Consider the following 25,000-nt stretch of genomic DNA (forward strand, 5'->3'; position numbering starts at 1 on the left):
AAACTTTATAGATACAAAGTGAAATAATATTTTTGTTAATTTGCTTTTGACAGAAGTAAAAGATATGAAGTAATCCTATGTGAAAAAGTAATCTTAAACGATACTCCAGTGAAACCTCGGTATAAAAGTGATGGTGGGACCAGCCTAAAATCCGTCTTATTACTGAGCCCGTCACTAAATGTAAAGAAAAAAACCCGGGGATTTTCAAGACCCTGTTATAACCGGGTGCCTGTTATATCCGGATCTGTTACACTGATGAGGTTAACTGTATTTGTTTTTAATTGCCCACTTGGAATTAGTGATGTAGCATATAAATCAAGATTTCAGATGCATAATCGCGAGTCTTACACATTAATGGTTTATCTGATGGTCTACTACTAGTACGTCCCCCATCAAACACGATTCGGATATAATAATTCATTTAATTCTTCTTTAGACAATTTAACTCAACATTTTTATCATATATATATATATATATATATATATATATATATATATATATATATATATATATATATATATATCTTCTTCTTCTTCTAGGTTCCATGCCTGGTCCAGGCTTCGGATACTGCATGAATTATCTCTCTCCATTCCTCCCTGTCTCTTGCTTTTTCAAACAGCTCTTGGATTGTTAGGTTGGTGAAGCCCTTCAGTTGGTCTATGAGTGTTTTTCTTTGTCTCCCCCGGGCGCGTTTACCAGGTATTTTTCCACAACTTGCCAGGTATTCATTCTTATCTTTCCTTACTATGTGTCCGAAAAAGGATAGTTGTCGATCCACTATTAAGGGCATTAGTTTCCTTTGTTGGTATGTTTGTTTTAGCACTTCTTCGTTCGTTTTGTGTGCAGTATACGATATTCTCTGCATCCTTCTCAAGCACCACATTTCAAAAGCTTCAATGTTCTTTTGTGTTTCTGCATTTGTAGTCCAGCTTTCGCATCCGTAGAACAAGATTGGCCACACGTAGCACTTCAAGACTCGGAATCTAATCCCGAACGACATCTGTTTGTTTTTCAAAATGTTTCCCAGGTCCATGAAGGCCTGTTTGGCTTGAGTTATTCTTGCTCGTATGTCTCGGTTACATCTTCCATCTGTTGTCACTATTGAACCTAGGTATTTAAAACTTTCTACGTTGGTAAGCTGCTCGCCGTGAATCGTTATATTGCAGGTGTTGTTGTTTTCGGGGTTTTTCTGTATTACCATGCATTCTGTTTTGGTGATATTCACTTCCATTCCCTTGGCAGCACTGCAATTGTATAAATAAAATGCTGGGTCAGTGGCTTGGTCTTTATGCGACTCGATAGATAAGAGGTAGATTAACATTAACTCTCTGCAGTTCACAGGCTTAGAACTGCTATATATTGGCTGCATTGCAAATTGCAGCTTATATTGTTTGTCACTTTGTCCACCAAAGTTAAAAGGCATAATTTTTAATAAGTTATCAAAATATTAAATTATTGGAAAGAGGGCGAAAATATAATGTGGCTATTTTCTCGTACACATTCTTTAAGTAGGATGGGAATATTATGATGAAGCTAACCCCTACATCCTATTCATTATGTTGCATTTAGCATCAAACTTCATTTTCATCTGATTTTACAATGTTGGAAGCTTACGTTCTAAGAATAGACTAAAAGCCCTGTTGATATATCTTTAGATAACTGCAAATCGTATCAGCAAAAGGTCCATCCTGTTTTTTACATTTTAAAAAAAAGTTAGGTTTTACTCATTTTTTGAAATACAGTAGAGCAGAAATGTACAATGCACCTTGAATTTGAATACAATTGGATCCATTGAAAGCTCGGATTCAGTGAAAACTTTTTAAAATCCCCATTTTTCTCCTATTTGACACAACTTAAGCACCGCTCATTCATCAAAGTATATAAGTAGGCTACATACCTCGGCTACAACGAAGAAATGGAAACTGCAAAGAGAGTGTGGAAGTGAAAACAAGACTGGCATTTTAAGAAATATTGCGTCACTTTCCATTTCAGTGAGCTTTATGACACAATGCCACTATCTGGTTGACTGCTTTCACATTATAATACACTGACAATTAGTAGGTAGGGGTAGGGGTATTTGTGTGTGTGTGCAACTGTATTGCAAGCGAGCCCTGACTCGATGCCTTCGGCAGCGATACTCAGTTATAGTGAAATGAGAGGATTTTCTCTCTCTTTGTGTGGCTGCTTACACGTGGTGGGTGGGAGGTAAACCTCATCATTTTTAATTCAGAAAAGTGAGTGGAGCAGGCACTTATGTTGGTAACAACAAGATATGAAGTGAGTAGAAAAGTGCCAGAAGACAATAGAGAATAAAAATTACTTATTCTTGGGTGCTTTAATTGTAATTCTATAACTTTTTACTATCTCATCTTCTTCCTTTTTACTGGCGCTGATATAACCTAATTGTGTTGCAAGCCCCGTAAAACCCTGAAAAACAAAACAAACAATGGGAGTGGGGAGGTTGCATTTAGTATAATTAAATGATGGCTGTGAGGGGGTAGGGATGGTGGTAAAAGTGGGGAAATAATCCATTAATCTTAACCCATTCACCCAGACAAAAAGGGGTCAAGGGTCAATCCTCTGAATGCCTCTTCAGAGTGTCATGGTGATTGTGGGACAATGTAAGGGGAGTAATCCATTATTTTTTTTACCAACTTTTAGTACGGTGCTTGTGCTTACAAGATTATATCCATCTTATATTCATGTCAAATGTGACACTTCAGATTCAACGGAACCTGTTATAACGAACATTGACCTCCAGTTCTGTTGACTTCCATGTAATTATATCAGTGGTACTTTATTACAGTCAACCACTCTCACAAATATTTTTCTGTCAACCGCGCCACTCCCACTTGGCTTTCATGCCCAATGCCTCTCTCACCCACACTCCCCCGTTCTGGGTGGGGTTCCTTACCTCCCATAGTGGGCAGACCGGTACTTACTGTGTCTTCTATACCCCTATATGTTTTCCAACTTGCTTTCTGTCTTTGTCTTGGAATGAGATTACTTGTTTTTTTTTTCTTTCTGGCCCTGGCCAGATACCTTGGCAGAGAGGGAAACAGTCAAATGTTTAGTGAGTTTTGGGAGATGATATTTTTTTCATTGTACATCATTTCTATTATGCAATGTATTGTTTTGTTTACCCATTATATACGATTTGGAAACATTTGGGTGTATTCCTCTTAGTCGGGACCTGAGAATGGATGAGACTTTTAGGTGATCTCAAACCAAGTACTTTGATACTGTGCTCTTGGAATCTTTATTTGTTCCCTATTTGAACCAATTCCACTTTGTCTTACATTTTCTTGTGTGCTTTAATTGTAATTCTAGAACTTACTGCTATCCCATTTTCATTCTTTTTACTGGCGCCGATGTGACCTTAATGTGTTGCAAACGCCGTAAAACCCTTAAAAACAAAACAAACAAATCCCTCCCCCCGTTAAAAAAAATACACACAAAAACACAGACGGTCTACATACAGAGCATGCTTGCTCCTCAAATTGCCATACAAAATTGGTTGGCCTCTGTTCAGCTCGCGTGAAAAATTGGCTAATTATAATTCAGTAATAAATGCTTGAAGTTTTCTGGCATACGTATCTGTGATAAAACAGCAGCAACAAAGCGGCAAATGAAGCATATCTGAAATGTTCAACCTATACCTTGTATAGGTATATTTGTATTTTTCAAATTGCTAGCATTGCCTACCCTTGAAAGGGGTCTTGTACAGGCTGGCTTGTTATAAGTCTTAAACTAAGAAGGAAAAAACATGGTATCCCCATAAAGGGATAAAAAAAAAAAACAAAAAAAAAAAACAGGGCGTAGACATGTGTTTGTTATTTCCATCAAGTTGTTATAAGTGCTCTGTGTAGTAAAACTTCATTCATATAAACCTATTGAAAACAATTTTGTGTGTTGTGAATAAAATTATCATATTGTTACTTATGCAAACAACATAATCAAATTCATATATTACATTGTTACTCAATCCAATCTCCACCAACAAGTTTATATAAACACCAATGTCTTTAATAGAACCAAATAGCAGTCTCTCACATGGTACTGAATTTGATCTCAAGAGAAACATCGACTTTATCATATCTATTAAGGAGTTCCTTTTTCACAAATTGTAAAGAGTCATTATTATAATAAATTATATTATATATTAAAATGTGTTCACATTAAAAAGTTAAAGATTGGAATATTACAGTTAAATCCGGATGTTTCCAGGGACCAAGAAAAAATCGACTTATCCGATAAACCACCTAAGTGGAGTTCACCAAAATGACATCGTATATTTTTTGCCTTGATAACTAGCTTCATAGGGATGAGAGGGCTAAAATACATCAATGACCTTGTATGGTATTGTATGCATAACTGCCAATCCTACTGGAAATTGCGGGAGACTCCCGCATTTTTAGTTCGTCTCCCGCATTCTCGTGCAGTAGCCTGACTGTAGGCCCAGGCCTAGATTCCATGTTAGCCTACCATGCGGGTCTTTTCGGTAACGTACGTGAAATTCTGGTCCTCCATTTTGTAAACGGAGGAAGCGAGTTTAAGTCGTTTTGTATTGTGGTAGATTTATAATCGGAAAGGCCGACACCGAATCCGTTCTTTTTAGTGAAGTTAAATAGCTCTACATGACTGATATCGATTGTAATTAAATTATTCAGATACATTTATGAATCTCCCTGATTTTCTGACCAAAACTCCCTCTTAATAAGCTTGGTGGGTTGGCAGTTATGTTGTATGCAATACAAGGTCAATAACCAATGTCCTGTAGTCTGTATGCAGATGATGAACGATAGTGCTACACTGCACACTGGGTGACATAGCATTAATATTATGTCAATTATGTGCATAAATTTTATTTTTAAACGGCGTCTGGGTGGGTTCCTACCTCCCATAGTGGGCAGGGAGGTACTTGCTGTGTCTTCTATCCCCCTTTATCTGTTTTCCAATTGCTTTCTGTCTCTGTCTTGGGGTGAGATTGCTTGGTTTTGTCCTGACCTTGGCCGGAGTCTTTGGCTGAGAGGGAAGCAGTCGAATGTATAGTTAGTTTTGGGAGATGATATTTTTTTCATTGTAAATCATCTCTCTGTTATGCACTGTATTATGCTTTCTTTATATTATATATGATTTGTAAAACATTTGAGTGTGTTCCTCTTAGCGGGGACCTGTGCTTGTGTCTGGATGAGACTTTTAGTGATCTCAAACTAAGTACTTTGATGGAGTGCTTTTGGAATCTACACCTGTTTCTTATTTGAACCAATTCCCCTTTGTCTTCCCTTTTCTTGGATGCTTTATTGTAATTCTAGAACTTTTTACTATCCCATTTTCTTCCTTTTTACTGGCGCTGATATGACCTGAATGAGTTGCAAGCGCCGTAAAACCCTTAAAAACAAAAACATAAACGGCGTCTATCCATGACATCTAAATTATTATTTTCTCCTGGCGGACAAGGTACCCCAACATACGACAAAATGTTTAGCCCATTACTGTTACTGTTAGGCGATTTACAGTTTTATTTTTCAAAGAGAACGCTATTTTACACCAAGGGTATCTCCTTATACATCCATCTTGGATAGGATTGGGGAAAGTTGCTGGAAATGCCTTTCCTAAAGCATATCATCTGAAAGCCGAGGTCTGGACATGAGCCGGGACCTTGATATACTACAGTATATACCTACTCATAGTAATATGTGATGTGTCAAGCAATTGACCCAAGAAAAACAAGTCAGAGGGTGAGTTAACAAGGCAAGTCCGTAGGCTTCAACAGGCGTGACGTCACTTCCCTCGTAATGACGCTTAGTAACTGGTTCTCAACTATCGGAACGATGGCGGACGCCCCTTTGAATTTTAACAAATGCGTCATCATAAGTGTAAGAAAATGAGATTGAAGGAAGGCGAGTGAGGGAGAGAAAGGCAGGCGCACGCACACATACACGCGCTTACACTAACACACTAACCAACGAAAGAAAATGACTCCTGAAATTTAATTCATGGAAATCTTTGGATTATGTCTACTGTACTTCGAACTCAAGCACTCTTCGGCATTAAGCACGCTTTAGCCTCCTCTCGTTGATGACCGTGCTTAAGACAGCATGGACTGTATTAATTTTCAGTTAATTTAACTGAACTGATGGTTATTAATCTTTGAGAGTATGCCCACCCTTCTGACCAAACTCAATATAATATAGGTAGTAAATTTACCTTGCTTGGGGAATATCATTGAGTGATAATTTCATGCAAATGTCCTATGTACTTAAAATTATTGAGACCAATGGTGAAATAACTTTTCCTTCAGCAGAAAATACCATTTTAAAAACGAAAGGTGAAAAAAAAAAAATTGCAATTTAATACAGGATTATATCTTTTTTTTTTCAGTTGAATCTGCTAAAATAACTAAAACAAAGCATTACGGTACCGAGAAAACCTATTTGTAGGTACTTCTCCAATAATGTCGTTTGAAGATGGAAAAGTCCATTTTTATATATACAGTATATATTGATCTTTTCAAGGTCTGCAAGTCTTGTTCAGATTTGTGGGACGATATATTTTAAGGTCTGGGAGTCCCAGTAGCTCAGTTGGTAGATCACTCACCTCATAATCAGTATCACTTGGGATCGGATGCAGCCAAGATATTATATGACTTTATGATCCAGACACAATTTAGAGTAAAGTATGATATGAAATTATGTTCAATACAAGTACTATATTATGTATTTTAATTTATCTCGTGGGTTGAAAATGATATGTACATTTGATATTTAAAAATTAAATAAGTAAATAAAACTGAACAAAAAACCTGACATTTATAGCCTGTTTTTATTCACCTACAATATTTGACGTATCCTCGCCTTCTTTCCTTTGTTTTCTGCATGTTTTTGCTTTCTTCTTCCTCTAACTTCTCCTTTTCCTCCATCTTCCTCCTCTAAGTCTAAGAGCGATGAATGAAACTCCACTAGAAGTGTAGGGTCGCTTCAATTTCCTGATGCAACCAAGATAAGACGAAGTTGTTTGGTTTGCAGTTTGAATATTTTTGAATGCATGGTGCTATTATCACTTATTATTTTTAATGCTCATGAATTTGATATATATCCGAGTTGCCCATGGAATAACCCTTGTATAGGGGGCTCAGCTCTTGTATTAGAATAAGAGAACTTGGTTTTAAATGTGTAGGAAGCAGTCAGAAACGAGGTAGATATATATATTTCTGTGAAGCTGTGTGGTCTAGTGGAATGACACTCATCTTTGGATCGGAAGGCTCAGGGTATGAATCCCACTCTGTTTTGTATGTCTTTAAGGGTTTTACAGCTCTTGTGACATTTTCTGGTCATATCAGCGCCAGTAAAAAGGAAGAAAATGGAATAGTAAAAAATTTCTAGAATTACATACAATTAAAGCACCACAGAAAAATAAGACAAAGGGGAATGGTTCAAATGGCGAACAGATGTAGATTCCAAGAGCATACTATCATTGTCTGGGTGGGGATCCAGACCTCCCATAGTGGACAGGGAGGTACTTGCTGTGTCTTCTATTACCCTGTGTCTGTTTTCCAATTGCTTTCTGTCTTTGTCTTGGTATGAGAATACTTGGTTTTGCCCTGACCTTGGCTGGGAGGGAAACTTGAAACAGTCAAATGGTGTTTGGTTGAGACTTTTAGGTGATCTCAAACTAAGTACACTGATAGGGTGCTCTTGGAATCTAAATCTGTTCCCTATTTGAGCCGATTCCCCTTAGTCTTTCTTTTTCTTAAAGCCCTTTTAATTGTACATCAAAATGTCTTTACTATCCAATTTTCTTCCTTTTACTGGCGCTGATATGACCTAAATGTGTTGCAAGCGCAGTAAAACCCTTAAAAACAATCAGACATACTATAAAGTCTCATTCAGACAAAAGCACAGGATCTAAGACGAACACACTTAAATGCTTACATTTTAGTTACATTATACATTCAAACAACAAATAACAGATATACAAGGGAAAAAATATAATCTCCCAAAACTTTAACTATACATTTGACTGTTTCCCTCCCAGCCAAGGACTCCAACAACGGAAAGGACAAAACCAAGTAATCTCATTCCAAGAAAAAGACAAAAACCAAATTGGAAAACATATATAGGGGTATAGAAGACACAGTAAGTGACCTCCTAGACAAGATGGAAATTGACTTGGGAAAAATTTGGTTCCTCCTAGGGTGGGGATGGAGACTCCTCCAAAGTGGGAGAGAAGTTACCAAGCTTCTCTACCAGAAAGAGAAGACACTGGGTTGCTGCAAATAGAGATCAAGGGCCTTATTAACGTCAGCGATGCTTCATCAGTGAGGACTTTCCACCTGTCCCACATGTACCTATGTGCTGTGGTAAAGAACCTAAACCGGAGAGCATCTGGTAGAGTGTTGTGTTATTGTTATGGCGAGGCTACTGGGCAGGTTTGCAACTGTACATAAACGCGACAACAAACTCGCTACCTAGATAGACCATCATCATATCATCATATCTTGTCGCGCCAGTGAGTCAGCCAGTCCCGGGCAGTCTGGTTGCATTCCCTCAGGTCAGCATTGGTGCAGTGAGGTCCCAGCGAGCATTCGGACAGGATGTGGTTCATGGTCTGTCTGGGGTGGCCGCATGGGCATTCAGTGCCCGGTGAGATTTTCAATTTAAAGAGGTTGGTGGCGGTGTTTCCCACCTTTGCTCTAGCTCTGTTCAACACCACCCAGTCTTTTCTCTTGAGGTCTGTGCCTGCTGGGAGCTTTTCTGTTGGGGGCTGGAGGGCATCGTTTGCTGTCTTGTCCCATTCTACCCATTTGTCCAGGCGGAAGAATGCTGAGTGGTCTGGGTGAAGGCTCTCTACTGTGAGGAAGCTTTTCCTTGATTTGAGCCTGCTTTTGGGGCAATTGTGGTCATGAAGGGGGTGTCTCTGGTCCATTTCCTGTTTGTATTTTTTGTATTTGGGCATGAGTTTCCCTCCGGATGTGTGGTGGGGCTATTCCTGCTGCACGGTAGACCAGTGGTAATGGTGTTGCTCTCAGCTGGCCCGTTACGATCCGGCAGGCGTTGTTGAGCTCGGGGTCTAGCTTGGAGGCATGGCATGATCGGGCCCATACAGCTGAGCAGTACTCCGCAGTTGAGTAGCTGAGGGCCAATGCTGTGGTCCTTAGAGTTTTAGGGTCAGTTCCCCAGTTCATGTTTGCCAGCTTTCCAAGGAGGGCATTACGCGTGGACACTTTTGCCTTAGTCTTCCTCACGTGTTCTCTGAAGGACAGTCCGATCAAGCGTCACTCCGAGGTACACTGGGTGGTAGTTGTACTCTAATGTCTGGCCATTCCACTTGATGTTAAGTTTTTTGTGGGCTTGGTGGTTGTTGAGGTGAAATGCACACACTTGTGTTTTCCCTGGGTTGGCGTTCAGTGAGTTTTTAGTGTACTACTAGTAGTACCTTGTAAGGGTGTCTAGGGCATTTGTCAGTCTGCTCTCGATTGGTTGGAAGGACACATCCTGTGTTGCGAGGCACAGGTCATCAGCATATATGAATCGGCGGATATTTGGGAACTCAGGCTGATCATTTGTATATATGTTGAAAAGTGTTGGAGCCAGCACTGATCCTTGGGGAAGACCATTCTTCTGGGTGCGCCACCTGCTCTTCCGGCCATCCATTTCAACAAAGAAGCGCCTGTTTTCGAGAAGTGACTGGATGATATTTACAATTTTCTTATTCTTTATCATTTTAGCCACTTTGAGGAGTAGGATCTTGTGATTCACTGTGTCATAGGCTGCAGTGAGGTCGACGAAGACTGTGCCAGTGACCTGTTTTGTCTCAAACCCATCTTCTATGACTTGCGTAAGGCTAAGAAGTTGACCACATGTTGACCATCCTGGTCGGAATCCAGCCTGGTCTGGAGACAGTTGTTCGTCTAGACTGGGTGACATGCGGGACAAAACCATTCGCTCAAATAGCTTGTATGTGATGCACAGGAGGGAGATCGGACGATAGCTTTTCTTGGATTTTGGATCTTTCCCCGGTTTCAGTAGGGCGACTACTCTTGCTTTCCTCCATGCACTTGGCAGCCTGTTTGTCCTTGCGCATACATTGAAGAGGTCCAATAGACCATCATACTATTGTATAGTTCGTTTTTGTTTTTAAGGGTTTTTCGGCGCTTGCAACACATTTAGGTTATATCAGCGCCAGTAAAAAGGAAGAAAATGGGATAGTAAAAAGTTCTAGAATTACAATTAAAGCACCCAAGAAAAAGTAAGACAAAGGGGAACTGGGAACAAATAGGGATCAGATGTAAATTCCAAAAGCATACCACCAATGTACTCAGCTTGAAATCACCTACAAGTCTCATCCGGACACAAGCACAAAATCCAACATAGAGGAACACACTCAAATGCTTACATTATACATTCAAAATAATAATAATAATACATAACAGAAAGATGATTTACAAGGAAAAAAATATCATCTCCCAAAACAATAACTACGCATTTGACAGTTTCACTCCCAGCTAGGACTCCGGCCAGCGCCAGGACAAAACCAAGTAATCTCATTCCGAGACAAAGACAGAAAGCATGTTGGAAAACAGATATAAGGGGATAGAAGACACAGTATGTACCTCCCTGCCTACTAGGTCAGGATCCCCACCCAGTACTATTGTAGTGTCAGGCCGTTAGAAGCTGCTGCTTATTCAGACAGAAAAAAGTCGTTTATTATGCATTGAGTTGATTTTTCATCAAAACAAGGAGGAAAAAGTGGCGAAGCCAAAACTTCATTATTTCCATCAATTATAGTTCTGAGGATATTTTGTTATAAGTGAGCTCTGAATTTCCATCAATTATAGTTCTGAGGATATTTTGTTATAAGTGAGCTCTGAACATAAAAAAACAAAACTAAATCAAACTAAAACAGAAACGAAAAACAAAAGATAAAAACAGACCTAATAGAAAACAAAAATATACTCTGTAAAGGAATGAAAGTTGATAAATATTTAATTGGTGTATATGGCAAGCATTGCATGTAAATAGCCTACATAGTTTATATAGTACTCGCAGGATTCTAACGCACCCAATTCTAGCACACTCTGCAATACAGCACGCTGGAGTCAGGTGACCAAATTTTATCCTATAATTATTTGTACTTCCTATGAGGATTAGATTTCTGCACGCTTCTCCCAAGAGCACGCTAGAATCCACTGTAACTATATTAATGAACTATAGAGAAGTTATTTACAAGAAAACAATCTATTTTTAAAATGTCTCCCTCCCAGCAAAAGACACAAAACAAGGCCTGGACAAAATTAAATGGGCTCATTCCAGAACAAAGATACACAGCTACATGAAAGTGAAATAAAGACGAACATGGGAAGGGGATAGGTGGCATAGCAAATGACCTCCCCAGCTCATAAGCAAAGTGTGTGCACTTTGTGTGTGGCAGCATTAACCCCCCTCCAGTGGTTATCTCTCACATTGGATCCAAGCCAACCAAAAGGGAGACAGAGGCGTGATTTACAATTAAGTATAAAAATAAAAACAAGTATAAAAATACAATCACATCTTACTGACTCCTTCACAGCAATGTACGCTGGTTAGGATATCGGCTAAAAGAATACATTTTATTAAAGTACAAGAAAAGGCTGCACATGAAGAGAAAGGATTGTTTTAAACATTATACATTTCAGATTGTGGAAGAGACAGGATGAATTTAAATATTATAATAGAAATCAGATTGAATAAGCAGAAAAAAAAAAATGGATATAAACTCTGTAACTTCTTTGGGGGAAAAAAAAACAGCATAAAATTTTAAAAATCACCTCCAAATCACCTCCAAATACAAGACGAGCAAATTTATTGAAGAGAAAGAACATGTACAATTAATATTTTTTTCCTTCTTCCCTTTCCCTTTTCATCTTATTCCATCTTTTCTCTGTGCAAAAGCAAAACAATTAAAAGCTACACAGTTTGCAATGCTCAAAATGCATTGCAAATCTTCATTTCTGTATCTGTATGGTTGGCGCTGAAGAAACCAATGGTCTGATTGTATTTCAGCGGCGTCAGGCCTTGAAATCGTTTAGGTGTGGTGCCATGATGACCAGTTCATCCAGCCCAATCCACTCCGAGATAGTTCTAATGAAGAAAGAATTTCTGTAGTTTTGTGTTCTTTTCTGTGGGATTTTGAAGCAGTTCGAATTGTTTGTGGTGTATCTCTCAATGGGGGTTTTGGTTATGTGGTTGGCAAAAGTGAGTGCTCGGATTTTTCTTTTGTTTGGTCGTGACGTGAAAAAGGAGTCTGCCTCTATTGATGGTATTTGATCTGTTATAATCTTGAACATGAATGACAGACGGGCTTCTTTTCTTCTTTGTTCTCCAATGCCAATGTCATTTATACAGACGGGCTTCTTTTCTTCTTTGTTCTCCAATGCCAATGTCATTTATAACACGAGTTCCAATTCATATAGCACTCAAGCATTCTTTTTTCTTCTTTTAAAAAAATTTAAATGGAACTACTACAATGTCTTATAGGTATCCATTCACACCTGAGTAAATCACCATTATGATTTTATTCTATGATCTGAATGAAGGATAATACCTTAAATTGTTCATAAAATTTTACACAGCATAATAAAAATCTATCCAATTTAATTTAATTTTCAGTTTTAAATAAACAAAATGAATCCAAAACATTTGGTCTTCATTGACAAATCTTTTCTCTATAACCCACCCCTTAGGTATTTTGGACAACACGAGTGATTCCTGCTGACATCAGACTTTTGTGGATTATCTATATTCCTTCATGTAATGTCTAATGATGACACACAGGAGAAAGGAATTTTATCTTTAATGTACTTTAGAAGACACAAATAAATTCATACTGTAAACTGGCAACTGCTTGATTTTAGACTTGAGCTTGAGATTTTACATCCGTAATATCCACTAAACGTGCTCAAAGCACTTTACAAAGAGTCCCTGACCAACAGCAACATGTACAATGAGACATGATGCCTGTTAGAGGATATTGCAATTTTTTCAGAGACAACGCTATTAACGGCTCATTTTACACCCTAGTACGATGAGAAAATGTAAGTAAAGAATTTTTTCCAAGGACTCAACTATACAAGGACTCTCCCATCCGAAAGCGAGTGTCATTCCACAAGACCAAATAGACCATCCGACTTAAGCTATAAAACAGTATTTCCATTGAATTTCAATTGACCAAAATGCATGAATGGAAGTATTTTTGTCTGCAAGTTGTATATATATGTATAAATATAAAATCAAATCCATGAAATAAAAGTTCTCGACTTTAACGTTAAAGGAGCGGTAAATATATATAAATAAAATAGATTTATTAACTTCTACAGAACTGCTTCATGCCACTAGGGCAATCTACGAGAAGTGTAATCATTATTTTTGTTTATGACTGTGTGTTGCTTCGTACTTCCTGTGATAGTCAGGGAGCCAAGTCTCTCTATCTTGCAAAATAAGCGATTTGAATATTAGTGAAAGATATACTTTTTGCCCCCGGTTTTTTATCATCAGCAACCTAAAACTCATCAGAAAATACCTGGAGCAACTTCAGGAAATAGGGCAATTCAACGCCAGGGCCCATTTTATGTTGTTCGCCATGGGTACAAAATTAGGGGTATGGGTTGACAAAAAAATTTACTGCATCTTTATTTTTCATTTGATTGTCATAAAACTTGGTAAGTGCATTACATATATGTATACAAAGACATTTATGGCAAAAGTTTTGTATTTGCTTTGAAATTAGACTGGTGCCATTAAAAAAAATTCAAATTTTGAAGAAAAATTGCAAAATTTTGGGTTGCTGAGTTGAAATGTCTAAAAGTCAAAAGTATTATTCTTCAAATCCTACATTTTGGCTTGAAATGTGTTCTGCAGATGATATATCAATTTAATAAACCGCAAAGTTGGGCTAAAAGTGTGGAAAAGAGTAAAAATTCAGCCAAATTTAACTTAAGAATATTCTTGGAGAGAACTAAAACATAGCGGAGTAGTACATTTTGTTTGAGTTAACATAAAATTCTACAGCTTCTTTATTTTTCAACCGATTATGAAACTTTAACAGTGTATAAAAAATAACTACATAAAAATACGTGAATTATATTTTTAGGTTTGGTAACATTTTTGGTCCATACTAATGAGAAAAAGATAAACTTGTGAAAAAAAAATGAAAATAAATTGATGCTATTTGATTGAACAATCTAATGCTCACAAATCATAATAAATTAAGTTCTTTTTGTAGTTGAAACATGTTTTTATGTAAGCTACATTTATTTTTTTAACTACAAGACAGGGTCAAAATATGCAGAAAGTGAAAGATTGGAAGTTCAACCAATAAAGAAGGCCATTATTTTTGGACAGAAATGAAGTCTAACCCGAGTAGTAGTTAAATCAGTCTGTTTTAAAATTGTTGGATGATTTGTACTTTGTTTCTGAAATACTTTTCTTTGTTTTCATGTTACAGATGATTTTCCTGAAATAAATGAATCTATTAACTGGCCCCCCAGGAAAACGCGACCGATGCGGCCACATAATTTGCCACTTACCGCAATGCAGCCGCACAATTCACCTTTTACTGCATACAGTGCACTCTGGATACGTCGACGTTGCCTAAGTCGATTTTTACCCAAGTCGATTTTTTTTCTTGGTCCCCCCCCCCCCTTCTTCCTATATAACATTAGTAAAAAAAAAAAAACTCCACATAAGTCGATGTCGCATAAGTCGATGTTCTTATCACTCATGACTACAAAAAAATCACAAATAAACAAGTATTTCCATTGGTTAAAAAAGCTACCAGTAATAATTTTAAGTGGTTAAGAATATCCGCGAACGATTGGCGCACATCGATGTGATGTAGGTGCTTTGCCTGACGTCCGTGTTCAATGTACATGAGCAGTATTGAATAACTTTAATTTCTCCATCTCAAATTTTACATTGTCGCAACTTCAAGTTCCAGATTTTTTTTGGTTCTAATCCCAGGCCATCCTATGTAATAGCCCTCTTAATTAGTATCAATTTTATCAAGAAAAATTCAAGTCAAGTCTACAACTACAACTACAATGGCAAACCTATCGCGGAAAAGGAAGATTCGATGCATTTGGAAAGTTTGGCATGCGACAGAAAATCATCGCATAGGAAATTGGCATACCAGCTATTTCTGTCTCGACGATTTACAAGAAGCATGACCTTGACCTTGAGGCTCCTACCCTTCCGCTTTTCGCGGAATAATTTCACTTAATTGGTATACATTCCACATTCAAGGCAAAAATTCTGCTTTTCACCTTTCCTATCAAGGAAATTTTTTTTAAAAATCCCTAGCGAAAAAAAAAGTGAGCTATGGCTTATTTCGTCATCTCCTATGGTCAATCAACACACATTTTGTGTATGATTAGTCTCTTCAAAGTGTGTGCTGCTGATGTCGGATAATATGTTTGGGAGGGGTTTGACCGAAGTATTATTATTATTATCATTATTGTGACTCCGATTCGTGAGGTCAATGACCTTGGTAATATTATATGTTGGCTTCAATCGGTAATAATATTATTTGAGTACGGTCAGCTTCTTTCCCTATTTAATTTTAGCCCTGTGTGTGTGTGTGTGTGTGTGTGTGTGTGTGTACCGGCACGCGCGTTTGCTTGATTAGGTGTGTGTATATGTGGGAGGTGGGGGGGGGGGGGGAGGGTCCTGACCAGGTGAAATCCATCCATTCAATGCTTTGCTCTCAGACGGCCTGGACTTGTGTGTTCTCTATTATTATTTGACCCCATTCTTAGTCTTTACACAATCTGTACATTTTTAATCATTTGAGTACTTTTGGATTGTCTATTACATTTTCTGTTGCAAAGCATGTCATAGTCAATAACAATAAGTTGATTCCGCTTATTTATCTCAAATTCCGATTTTTATGTATTCTGATTCCTCTATGGGGCTATTGGGGGTAGGAGCCTCTGATGACCACTACAGAGACCGCGCGATATGAAGGGACATACTTATTCTAGATTGGTTTGCTTTGTTCAAATGAGTTTTTGCTCATTTGGTTACCCTCCGGTTAAGTTGATTTTCGGATAAGTCGATTTTTTTCTCGGTTCCCCTGGGCATCGTCTTATCCGGAGTCCACTGTAATTATGCAAAATATGGTTTTTAGCGTTAATTTATGACCATTGTATGAAGAAAAATGAAACCGAAAAAGTCTGACGATGTTCCCAAATACGTGACAGTGACTTCCCTTTAAGGGAGGCTATTCCAATTCCAAGTGTACGATTTGATTTGTCTTCTTGAGATCTAACCAAAACCAAGCGATCACTGCCTTTCTCTCGCTAACCGGCTAACGTGCGAGTTACGATCTGGATTCAAGTTTGATTCCTTTTAATAAAAGTTTTATCAATAATTAATAACAAGACAACTCGACCAGAATGGATGCCTTCGTACATCGTAATGGGGCAGCGCCGAGTGCAAAAGCAAAATCAGCAACAAAGACATCAGTTACCGACCATCACAAACAGTTTAAAAATGAAACATTTGTTAGTGCTGGTAAACTGTTTTGTAAGTCTTGCAACTTAGTGCTGGACCATATGAGAAAGTCTACAATTGACAATCACCTCAGCTCAGACAAACACCGTAAAAAAGAAGAAATTTTAATGAATCCTCGAGTCAGCCAGCAAAGCTTCAAAAGACCATTGATCTGACAGGAGCCCCTTCTACTGTTGCCACTGCTGGTAAGTGAATTAAAAAGTTATTAAAAGAATAATCAGATGTAGATTAAAAGTAAGAGGTTTACTTCTAAGCCTAAGTCATATTTACAATTGAAATCTACATCGACAACTTGATCTAGGGCCAGGGCAGATTAGCTCAGTGAGTTGGGGTTTTCATTTGGCTAGAATAACCAATATCGAACCAAGTCAACTTGGGGGTGAAATCTCGTGAATTCTCATATTTATATTTAGAAGGGTTAGAGAATAAGGGTAAGGGTCTGGCTCGATTTTGGTAAATTTTACCTTTTCATTTAAACATCTGATTCATGATAGAAAAAAAAAGATAAAAATATCCCTCCCTCAACTGTGGGTCACAGACAAGCAGCTTAGATCTAAATACTAAATGCACGTCTTGATACTGAAACATGAGAGGATAGGCCTAGGCTGTATCCTACAGAGTAAGGCCTAATACTTATTCCTTATTCTATTCCCTCCGTTTATTTTTTTTCCAAGGCCTCGAAGCAGGCTGGGAAACAGGAAAAGTCATGAGTTTTATTTTGAAAAAATCAAAATCGAGAAAGGTCAAATGTCTTGTCCCCCACACCACTCTCTCTCTCACACATACGCAATTGTCAGCTTTTGCCATTACTTTAATCCCAGTTCTTATCTCCTATTCTTTATCAATACAGAAAAAAACGAAATCTGCAAGGAGTGGGTGGCAATGTGTGCTGCAGCAAACATCCCGCTGTCAAAAACGGATGATCCAGCCGTGCGACAGTTTCTCCTGAAAAGAGTGACAAATGGAGGTACCATCCCTGGTACCAAGCAACTTCAGGAGTGCTATCTCGAGAGACAATATAACACTGAGAAACAGAAGTTGAAGCAATATCTTCAAAACAAACCAATCGCCATCATGACTGATGAAATGTCTGATGACAATGGAAGGTGAATTATTTCTTATAATTATCATTAATAGGTTACGCCAAACAAACCAATCAATCTGGGTTATGGTAGCAACCGATTATATATTTCTCTAATTTGATGCTGGTGAAAAGGTGATCCTGTACAGTACTGTATGTGGTCTGTTTCTGGTAAGTTTTATAATTTAGTAAAATTGACTATATTCTATATTAGAATCTGGGTCTAACTCCAAGCATCAATCAATAACAAAAATTTGTCCAAGGGTGCAGCATGATTTTTAAGAAATCAAAATATCTATCTATTAGTCTCAACTTGACATCAATCGCTTTAGTTTTTTGTTGCTAAACGTCGATAAATACTTTCTTCTCGGGACTGTATAGTAATATTCATTTATTTCCATGATGCTTGTATACCGCTTAAGCCAAAATTAAACAATTTATTTCTCCAGATTCTGCTGCATTAATGCAAGTTTTAATGTTTGTGGCACTGTCTCTTGAAACATTTGTTGATTCTTCCATCTCAGGTTTGGTCGATGCTTCAAGACCTCCAGTGTCGTTTTCAGGGTGGTGTTTCCTGAATGGTGGTGTCTAAATTCTTCCATGAGGACATGTCTCTTCAGGAGAGGAACAAGCTGGAGGATGTGTTCAACACAGCCTACGCCCTGACAAGCGAGAAGCTAGATCGGTACCTGACGAAAGGGGGACAGCCAGGGATTGACTTTTTAAGAGAGGTCCCATTTTTCAACCCTGCTAAGCTGCTCCGGTCTCCACCTTGGGATCAACTTGAGAGCCTCACAAAGCTGAAAACTGTACCCGAGGAGGAGATCAAGAGGTACACCCGGCAGCTTGGGCCCCTCGCGGTGAAGAACTCCATCACCTCTTCTGTTGACGTGCCACATTTTTGGCAGTCCATTTCTGATGAAGTGCCCGGTTTGGCTGCTTGTGCCAAGTGGTACATATACACCATTTGAAGAACTATCTCAAAAATACCTACAAAAGCTGTGCAACAAAAAACCAAAGAACTGTAAGACTATCCACTTTGTTGGTGATAGATATGATGTTCATCCTCATGAGAGTTTAAAATTTGAAGAACGCACAAAAAGGTGTGCTCAGACACAACAAAAGAAAAATCTCGTGGAAAGTACAACTACTATTCCTGAATGGAAAGAATTCATTGACAGCCCAAAGAACAAACAGAATCTTCTCACTTTTCTTGCCTCTTCATGGTCTAAGAATTGTGATCAATATCCACAAGACTTACATCTTTATCTGGGAGGAATCAGAGAGGATGTTTGCGATTCTTGGCTTCTGACAGAAGGCAAGAAATTTAGAATAGAAGAATTATGTTGTCCCCAGCACGAGGAGGCAGACACAAGACTCATCCGTCATCTTGCTTTCACTGTAGAAATACTTGGATGTAAACGTGCAGTGATTGAAACAGCTGATACAGATGTCTTGTTACTTTGCATGTACCAATTTGCACACATTGAAGCGTTGCAAGTGTTGCTTGTTCACCGTAATAAGCAATACATTCATATCCATTCTGTGGTGGATAAACTTTGAGGCAGACTTGGAATTCCGGCAAAAGATCTCACAGCATGTTTGTTAGCAGCATATGGAATAACAGGATGTGACACTGTCAGTTTTCCTTTTGGACGAGGGAAAAAGAAAGCAGTAAAGATCTTTTTGTCTTATCCCCTTTCTATGCAGGCATTTTCTGAATACAAAGAAAATTCACCGTTACTTCCAGACAAGGTTCTTGATTAGGCCCGCCAGTTTTTTGGGAGGCTATACAACAGGGAGCAAGTGTCCTCCCTCAATACATTAAGACAGCATTTGTTTGCTCAAACAAGGTCTGATTTACGTAAATTACCACCAACAGAGGATGCCTTTTTGCAGCATGTTCTAAGAACTATGTTTCAGTTGCGGTTGTGGATTCTTGCTGACAAACGTAACCCAGTTTTGCCTTCTGTGACTGTGACTGATTTTGGAAGATGCATCTCAAATAACAAACTGTCTTCCATCACTAAGCTTTTGCTTGATCGACCTGAAGAACTTGAACTACCCACTTTCTGCAAATGCAATGTTTCAAGATGTATTTCTAAAATGTGTTCTTGTGTTAGAGCCGGTGTGTCTTGTATAGTTGCTTGTAACTGTAGCTCTTCAAACTCTGGATGTGGTTGTCAAAACTCTGAGGATACTGACAGTGACTCAGAGAGTGAAACTACAGATGGAGATTCTTAAACCTTTGAACAGTATGTTGGCTATCCAGTATGCCAGTTATAAGTCTTACATGATATAGTATTGAATACATACATGACAAGCATTATAAAACTGTTAGGGTAAAAAAAAAAGCAATATTCCATTACTCATTTACTGATGAAAAAAATGCTGCCGTTTCCATTTTATGATACCCTGAGTTGTTTGTACGTAAACAAGCATCCATAAAATTGATATTAACTATTAACATGCTGTTGAAATGATAGCAGGAAAATTGCTCATGTCTGCCTGTCAACTTTCATTAATTTTATGATTTATTCAATTAAAAAAAAAATCTCTGGAGTTTAACTCAAGTCCAGATTATTACGTATAGACCTGTAAATGAGCTCTATAAAAATTGACTGAAACTGAAACTCTTCTTCGTAATTCGTCATAGCAGTAAAATCCAAAGAATCATTTAAAGGTAAACAGCAAGCTCACTTGAGCAAAGCAATGGCAGAAAACTAATTTGCACGGGAATTAATTAGGCTAATTACCATTGTTCCTTATAATTAGGTATCCAATCAGTAAAGAAACTTAAAAACGGTCAACCAGTTTGTTTACAACATTAGGCAATCGAGATGTGCTTGTAGCAATCATTTAACTTTCAATTTGAAGGTGTCTACATAACGAACTTCCGGTGTTCGAATTTTTCTTTTTCAGACTTTTCCTGTCCTTCAAGTAAATGTGGTCAATTTTGGCTTAGACGAAACAGTGAAATTTATCGCTCGGCGGCTCAGTTAAAATTGGCTACGACAGGTATGGAAAGTGAACAAATAATTTCACGAAGGCTGTGTGAAAATACACTGGGGTGTGTTCAGACACGGCAATTCTAAAAAGCGTTGCTTAGCCTTGGCAATATATCCATCGTTAATATAAACGGCCCATGAGCTATGCGTAGCACTGTGGAACATTCCTAATTAACTTTACAGTCATTCGACTACGATTCATGAATTCTTTCTTTATTCAATTCTTTCTTCCCTTTTTTAAAATATTTGAATTTGACGAATTGACTGATTTCAGTTAATTGACTGAGAATTTACAGGTCTAACGTAATCGAAAAAAGCAGACAGAACTTTCTCAAAAACTGCCTTAATGTGTCATTTCTTGCTTTTAAAAATTGAATATATTCAATGGGTCATATGTATGTATTTCCCCTTATTTAGGGGTACATGTTCTTTTTAACACTCTAACACTCGCAAATGTTCACAATTTTTAAAAAACTGGTTTTAATTGACAGCAAATTGAATTACCTTTCTATTCATATCATTTATGTTGGGTTTTTTACTATGATTTATGCTGTATGAACGTTTGAAAGCAGACTTTTGTTGAAAATTAAAATTTTCAAATTACTTCCCTTTGTTAGTTTTTTGGCTATAATGGGCTAGTGCCTTATTTTTATAACTTGCTCCAGGCCGTTTTGTATGTCCCAAGTGGTGTTGTAAACAAAAAATAACCAAACAAAAGTGTATCTTTCACTGAAATTACAACCCCCATTTTGAGACCTTGGCTCCCTGACTGATGTTTTGGTGTCGAGTTTATCATGGTGGTTTGTAATTGCAAAGAAGGTGTTTATTTCTGTGTCTGCATGCAGATTTAAGTTCATTTCTTTTGTTCAGTGTAGCAGCCATGTTTGGTTCAGTAATGCTAAGCATAGATTGCATTATTTGGTAGGTGTTGAGTAATATTGTGCTCCTGAGATAGTTTTCCGTGTAATATTATGTTATATGTTGCTTTCTTTTTTTTATATAGACTTTAGATTTGAGGATATTCAAGAGACACTATGAAACCCTGGGAAAAAATTTAGCTTCAATCTCTGAGATCCTCTGCAGTTGGCAACGGTTTGTCCAGTTCTCAAGTTTACCTGAAAAAATAGAATAGAAATTACAATTATAAAATGGTAATAGAGTTAACATGAACGACTCACAATGTTTTTAGCTGTATGAAACTTGACTTGGACATTTAAATCAAAGTGAAAGAAAGTGAACATAATATGAGCTTTGATAAATTATTGGATGGCCCTATTATCCATGTTTTTTTTTTAGCGCTTCAAGGTCATTAGGTCCATGGAGTAGGAGTTTATACTCATTTCTATAGCGTGAAACGGACACAATAGCAATTGCTTGCTACATTTAGATAGGACACTAGTCTATCGCTAAGTACATTCCACCATGTCTAACAGACCCAGCTATCGAACCACTGCTGGGTGAACAGGAAGGTCAGAAAAAAAAATCTCGACTTCACCAAGGATCAATCTGAGTCACTTTGTGAAGCGCGTGTGCTCTACCCAACGTGTACATATATGCAGGTCCAACATCTCCCACTTATGGGCCTAGTTTAACATTGTTGTAATGGACAATATTTTGCTTAGTTTTTGAGATTTCCGTTACAACAATGAGCCCAAAAGGAATTGGACTATCATACCTGCAAATAAGTGCACATCGGCTCCACCCACTGAACTATCAGGACCTCACCTTGTTCTTATTACAGTCCAAATAATGTATGTGGAAAAAATTGCTTGGATCTACAAAGCTTCTCTCTTGAATCTATGGATTTAAACTTCGTCAAGTTGTTTTTAATTTCATTTATAATCTACTCTTACTTTACTGATGGCTTTTTTTTTTTTTTGGGTGTGTGTGTGTGATTTTCCTCTATCATTATTTTGATTTCCACAGACAAAAGGTTAAGTTGGTGGTGGAAAGAGTATGTGTGTGTGTGTGTGGGGGGGGGGGGTGTTCCTGATATAACAACAAACTTATGTAGTGGGTAGGATTAGTAGGATATTAAAAAAAAAAAAGTTTAAATACTCCACTTGTTTCATTTTAATTGCATCCAATAGGTTTTACTTACCAGTCTGAGGAGATCATTAAAGTCCATTTTGTTTGCATTCTTAGAGAAAATATCAACGATGAGATGAATAAATCGGGTCATTTTTTGAACCCCAGTCTCTGTCGTTTCACGTTCTATCACTTCGCATCCTTTATGACAGAAATAGAGAAATGCAATGTTTGGTTTAAAGACATAGCAAAAGCATAACTGATTCTCGATTTTCAAATAGTAATCAAAACTAATCATGAAAATAAGTAATACAGTCCACTCCAAATAATCGGAATCAGTTAATCACGACATTTCCCAGGAAATGGAATTCATTCTTTGTTAAAGTCACTGGTTAATTGCAACAAACTCCGGTTAATCACAACAAATTTTCGACCTCAAAAAGTGGAAAATTCAAGAAATCAGTCAAGCAAAATTTCATGATTAAATTTCATCATGCATAAAATCCTGGCAGGTTGAAGAATTGAAAGTGGGCAGGGTTTAATGCTACTACTGTAGTGTGTCAACACCTTATAGAGACAACAAAAGAGGGCGGGGCTTTGCAGTTTGGGTTTATGAGGTTATCTGTGACCATTAGATAGGAGGCAAAAGGGCTGGGCATAGTCTAAACAACAGGAAGACCATGACGATTGTAAGACAGCGATATCCTTTGTTTTGAGATTGACAACTGTGGATTGTGACCAATGGGTTTGGTAAGAGCTTATTGATATTGTCTCTCATCACGCTAATCTCTTTGACTCTTACAAATGCTGAGAACGAAAGAGTGAAAGTTAATCCAATCTGAATAAAATGTCGGCTTGCATCAAAACTGCTTTTGGTTGTCAAAATCTATACAGGGCTGCCATATGGTTTTTGTTTCAATCAAATTGCTTAGTCTATGGTGGAGTAAGAACAATGTTTACACGGAGTAAGAACAATGTTTACAACAACTGGTTTGAGTTTACCATATACAGTTGAGGATGGATATATATCGACATTGCCGGGACCTCGGTAAAATGTCGATTTAAGCGTGATGTCGATATATCAGTCATTCTAAAAAATGAAATGTAAACAAATCAGAAAATGCCAGAAAAGAACAAGGGAAGTCAATCTTGATGGCTTGGTGGCCTTTAAAAGAGCAGATTTTGAAATTTAATAAGTCTAATACTAATATTGTGGTCCGTCTCTGAAGGCCAAGAATAAGTTTATGGACCTTTCTTCAGCACTGGCAAGGACCTCAAATAAGGAAGTGTCCTCATGAAGTTGCTGTGAAAAACAGTGGAGGGTCTTGATAGTTTTTATAGTGGCATGACCGGAAACTGGTTCCAATGGTACTTATCCTCACCTGACTCCACATCGGCAATGGCATCTTCAAAAAATTAACTATTGTCAATAGTGGCATTGACCATGTCCGTAATGATAAGCTGAGCATCAGCATTGCATTTTAGTGAAATTGGGAAATAGTTGTAAAAATTTTTCAATTTTAAAAATTTATTATTTTTTTTTGGGGGGGGGGGGGGGGGGGGGGGGTTGGGGGTCAAGAGGTTTGCTTCATTTACCGACACTCAGTCTCGGTTCCAGAACAGGCCTGGAATGGCAGCTTGTGTAGACAGATAGACAGTCTCGCACGTAGTGGGTGATGTAGGGAGCGTTTCTCATTAGCCTATTTGTTGAAAGCCAAGAATATTGATATGGGGAATTCCCATTACTGGTATCAGTGCCGAGATATGATGGCACGGCCTGGGACTAGGCTTGACCGCTGATATGATTCTGATCAATGAAGATTCATGGGAGGTTATTGAACAAAAGTCTTGGTTTTTCTTTGACCTTTATTTTACGGGATCTCTCTGCATTTTCATAGACTGTTGTGTTTTACTTCACTGCAGGATATCTTGACCTTTTTAATTATCAAAGACGGTATCAATGGTTCAGATGTTGAAATAACCATCATGTGGTAAAATTGTTGTTGATGTAGGCGATAAATATTTACTAATGTTATATGGCGCAAAAAACCCCCCAAAAAACAACAACAAAAACTGGACTTTGATGTCATGTCGATATGAGCATGATGTCGATATATCCGCTCTGCAATGTATGTGTAAGCTGTTGAAATAGTGGACAGGAAACTCAACTTCAGTTAATCACAACATTTTTGATGATCCAAGGGGGTTGCGATTATCCGGAGTGGACTGTAATAGTAATAATAATAGAAAAATAATAACAATAAAAATACTACTACTACTACTACTACTACTACTACTACTACTACTACTACTACTACTACTACTACTAATA

At 37.8% G+C, this 25,000-nt stretch overlaps 1 protein-coding gene across 1 annotated transcript in view; it reads right to left on the reverse strand.

The window, feature by feature from the left end:
- Nucleotides 1–14,462: 14,462 nt before the first annotated feature.
- LOC144970109 (uncharacterized) overlaps nt 14,463–25,000 on the reverse strand; it is a 38,976-nt gene continuing 28,438 nt past the window's right edge. Inside the window, exons 8-9 of the mRNA XM_078909338.1 lie at nt 22,742–22,869; nt 14,463–21,755 (exon numbers count right to left, since the gene is read on the reverse strand). Of these exons, the coding sequence (XP_078765464.1) occupies nt 21,663–21,755; nt 22,742–22,869 (221 nt within the window). The 3' untranslated portion in view covers nt 14,463–21,662. The remainder of the gene's footprint in view (nt 21,756–22,741; nt 22,870–25,000) is intronic.

Source organism: Berghia stephanieae, chromosome 4 (genome assembly GCF_034508935.2).
Source record: "Berghia stephanieae isolate SIO BIC M18660-M18661 chromosome 4, UCSD_Bste_1.3, whole genome shotgun sequence".
NCBI classification, from domain to species: domain Eukaryota; kingdom Metazoa; phylum Mollusca; class Gastropoda; order Nudibranchia; family Aeolidiidae; genus Berghia; species Berghia stephanieae.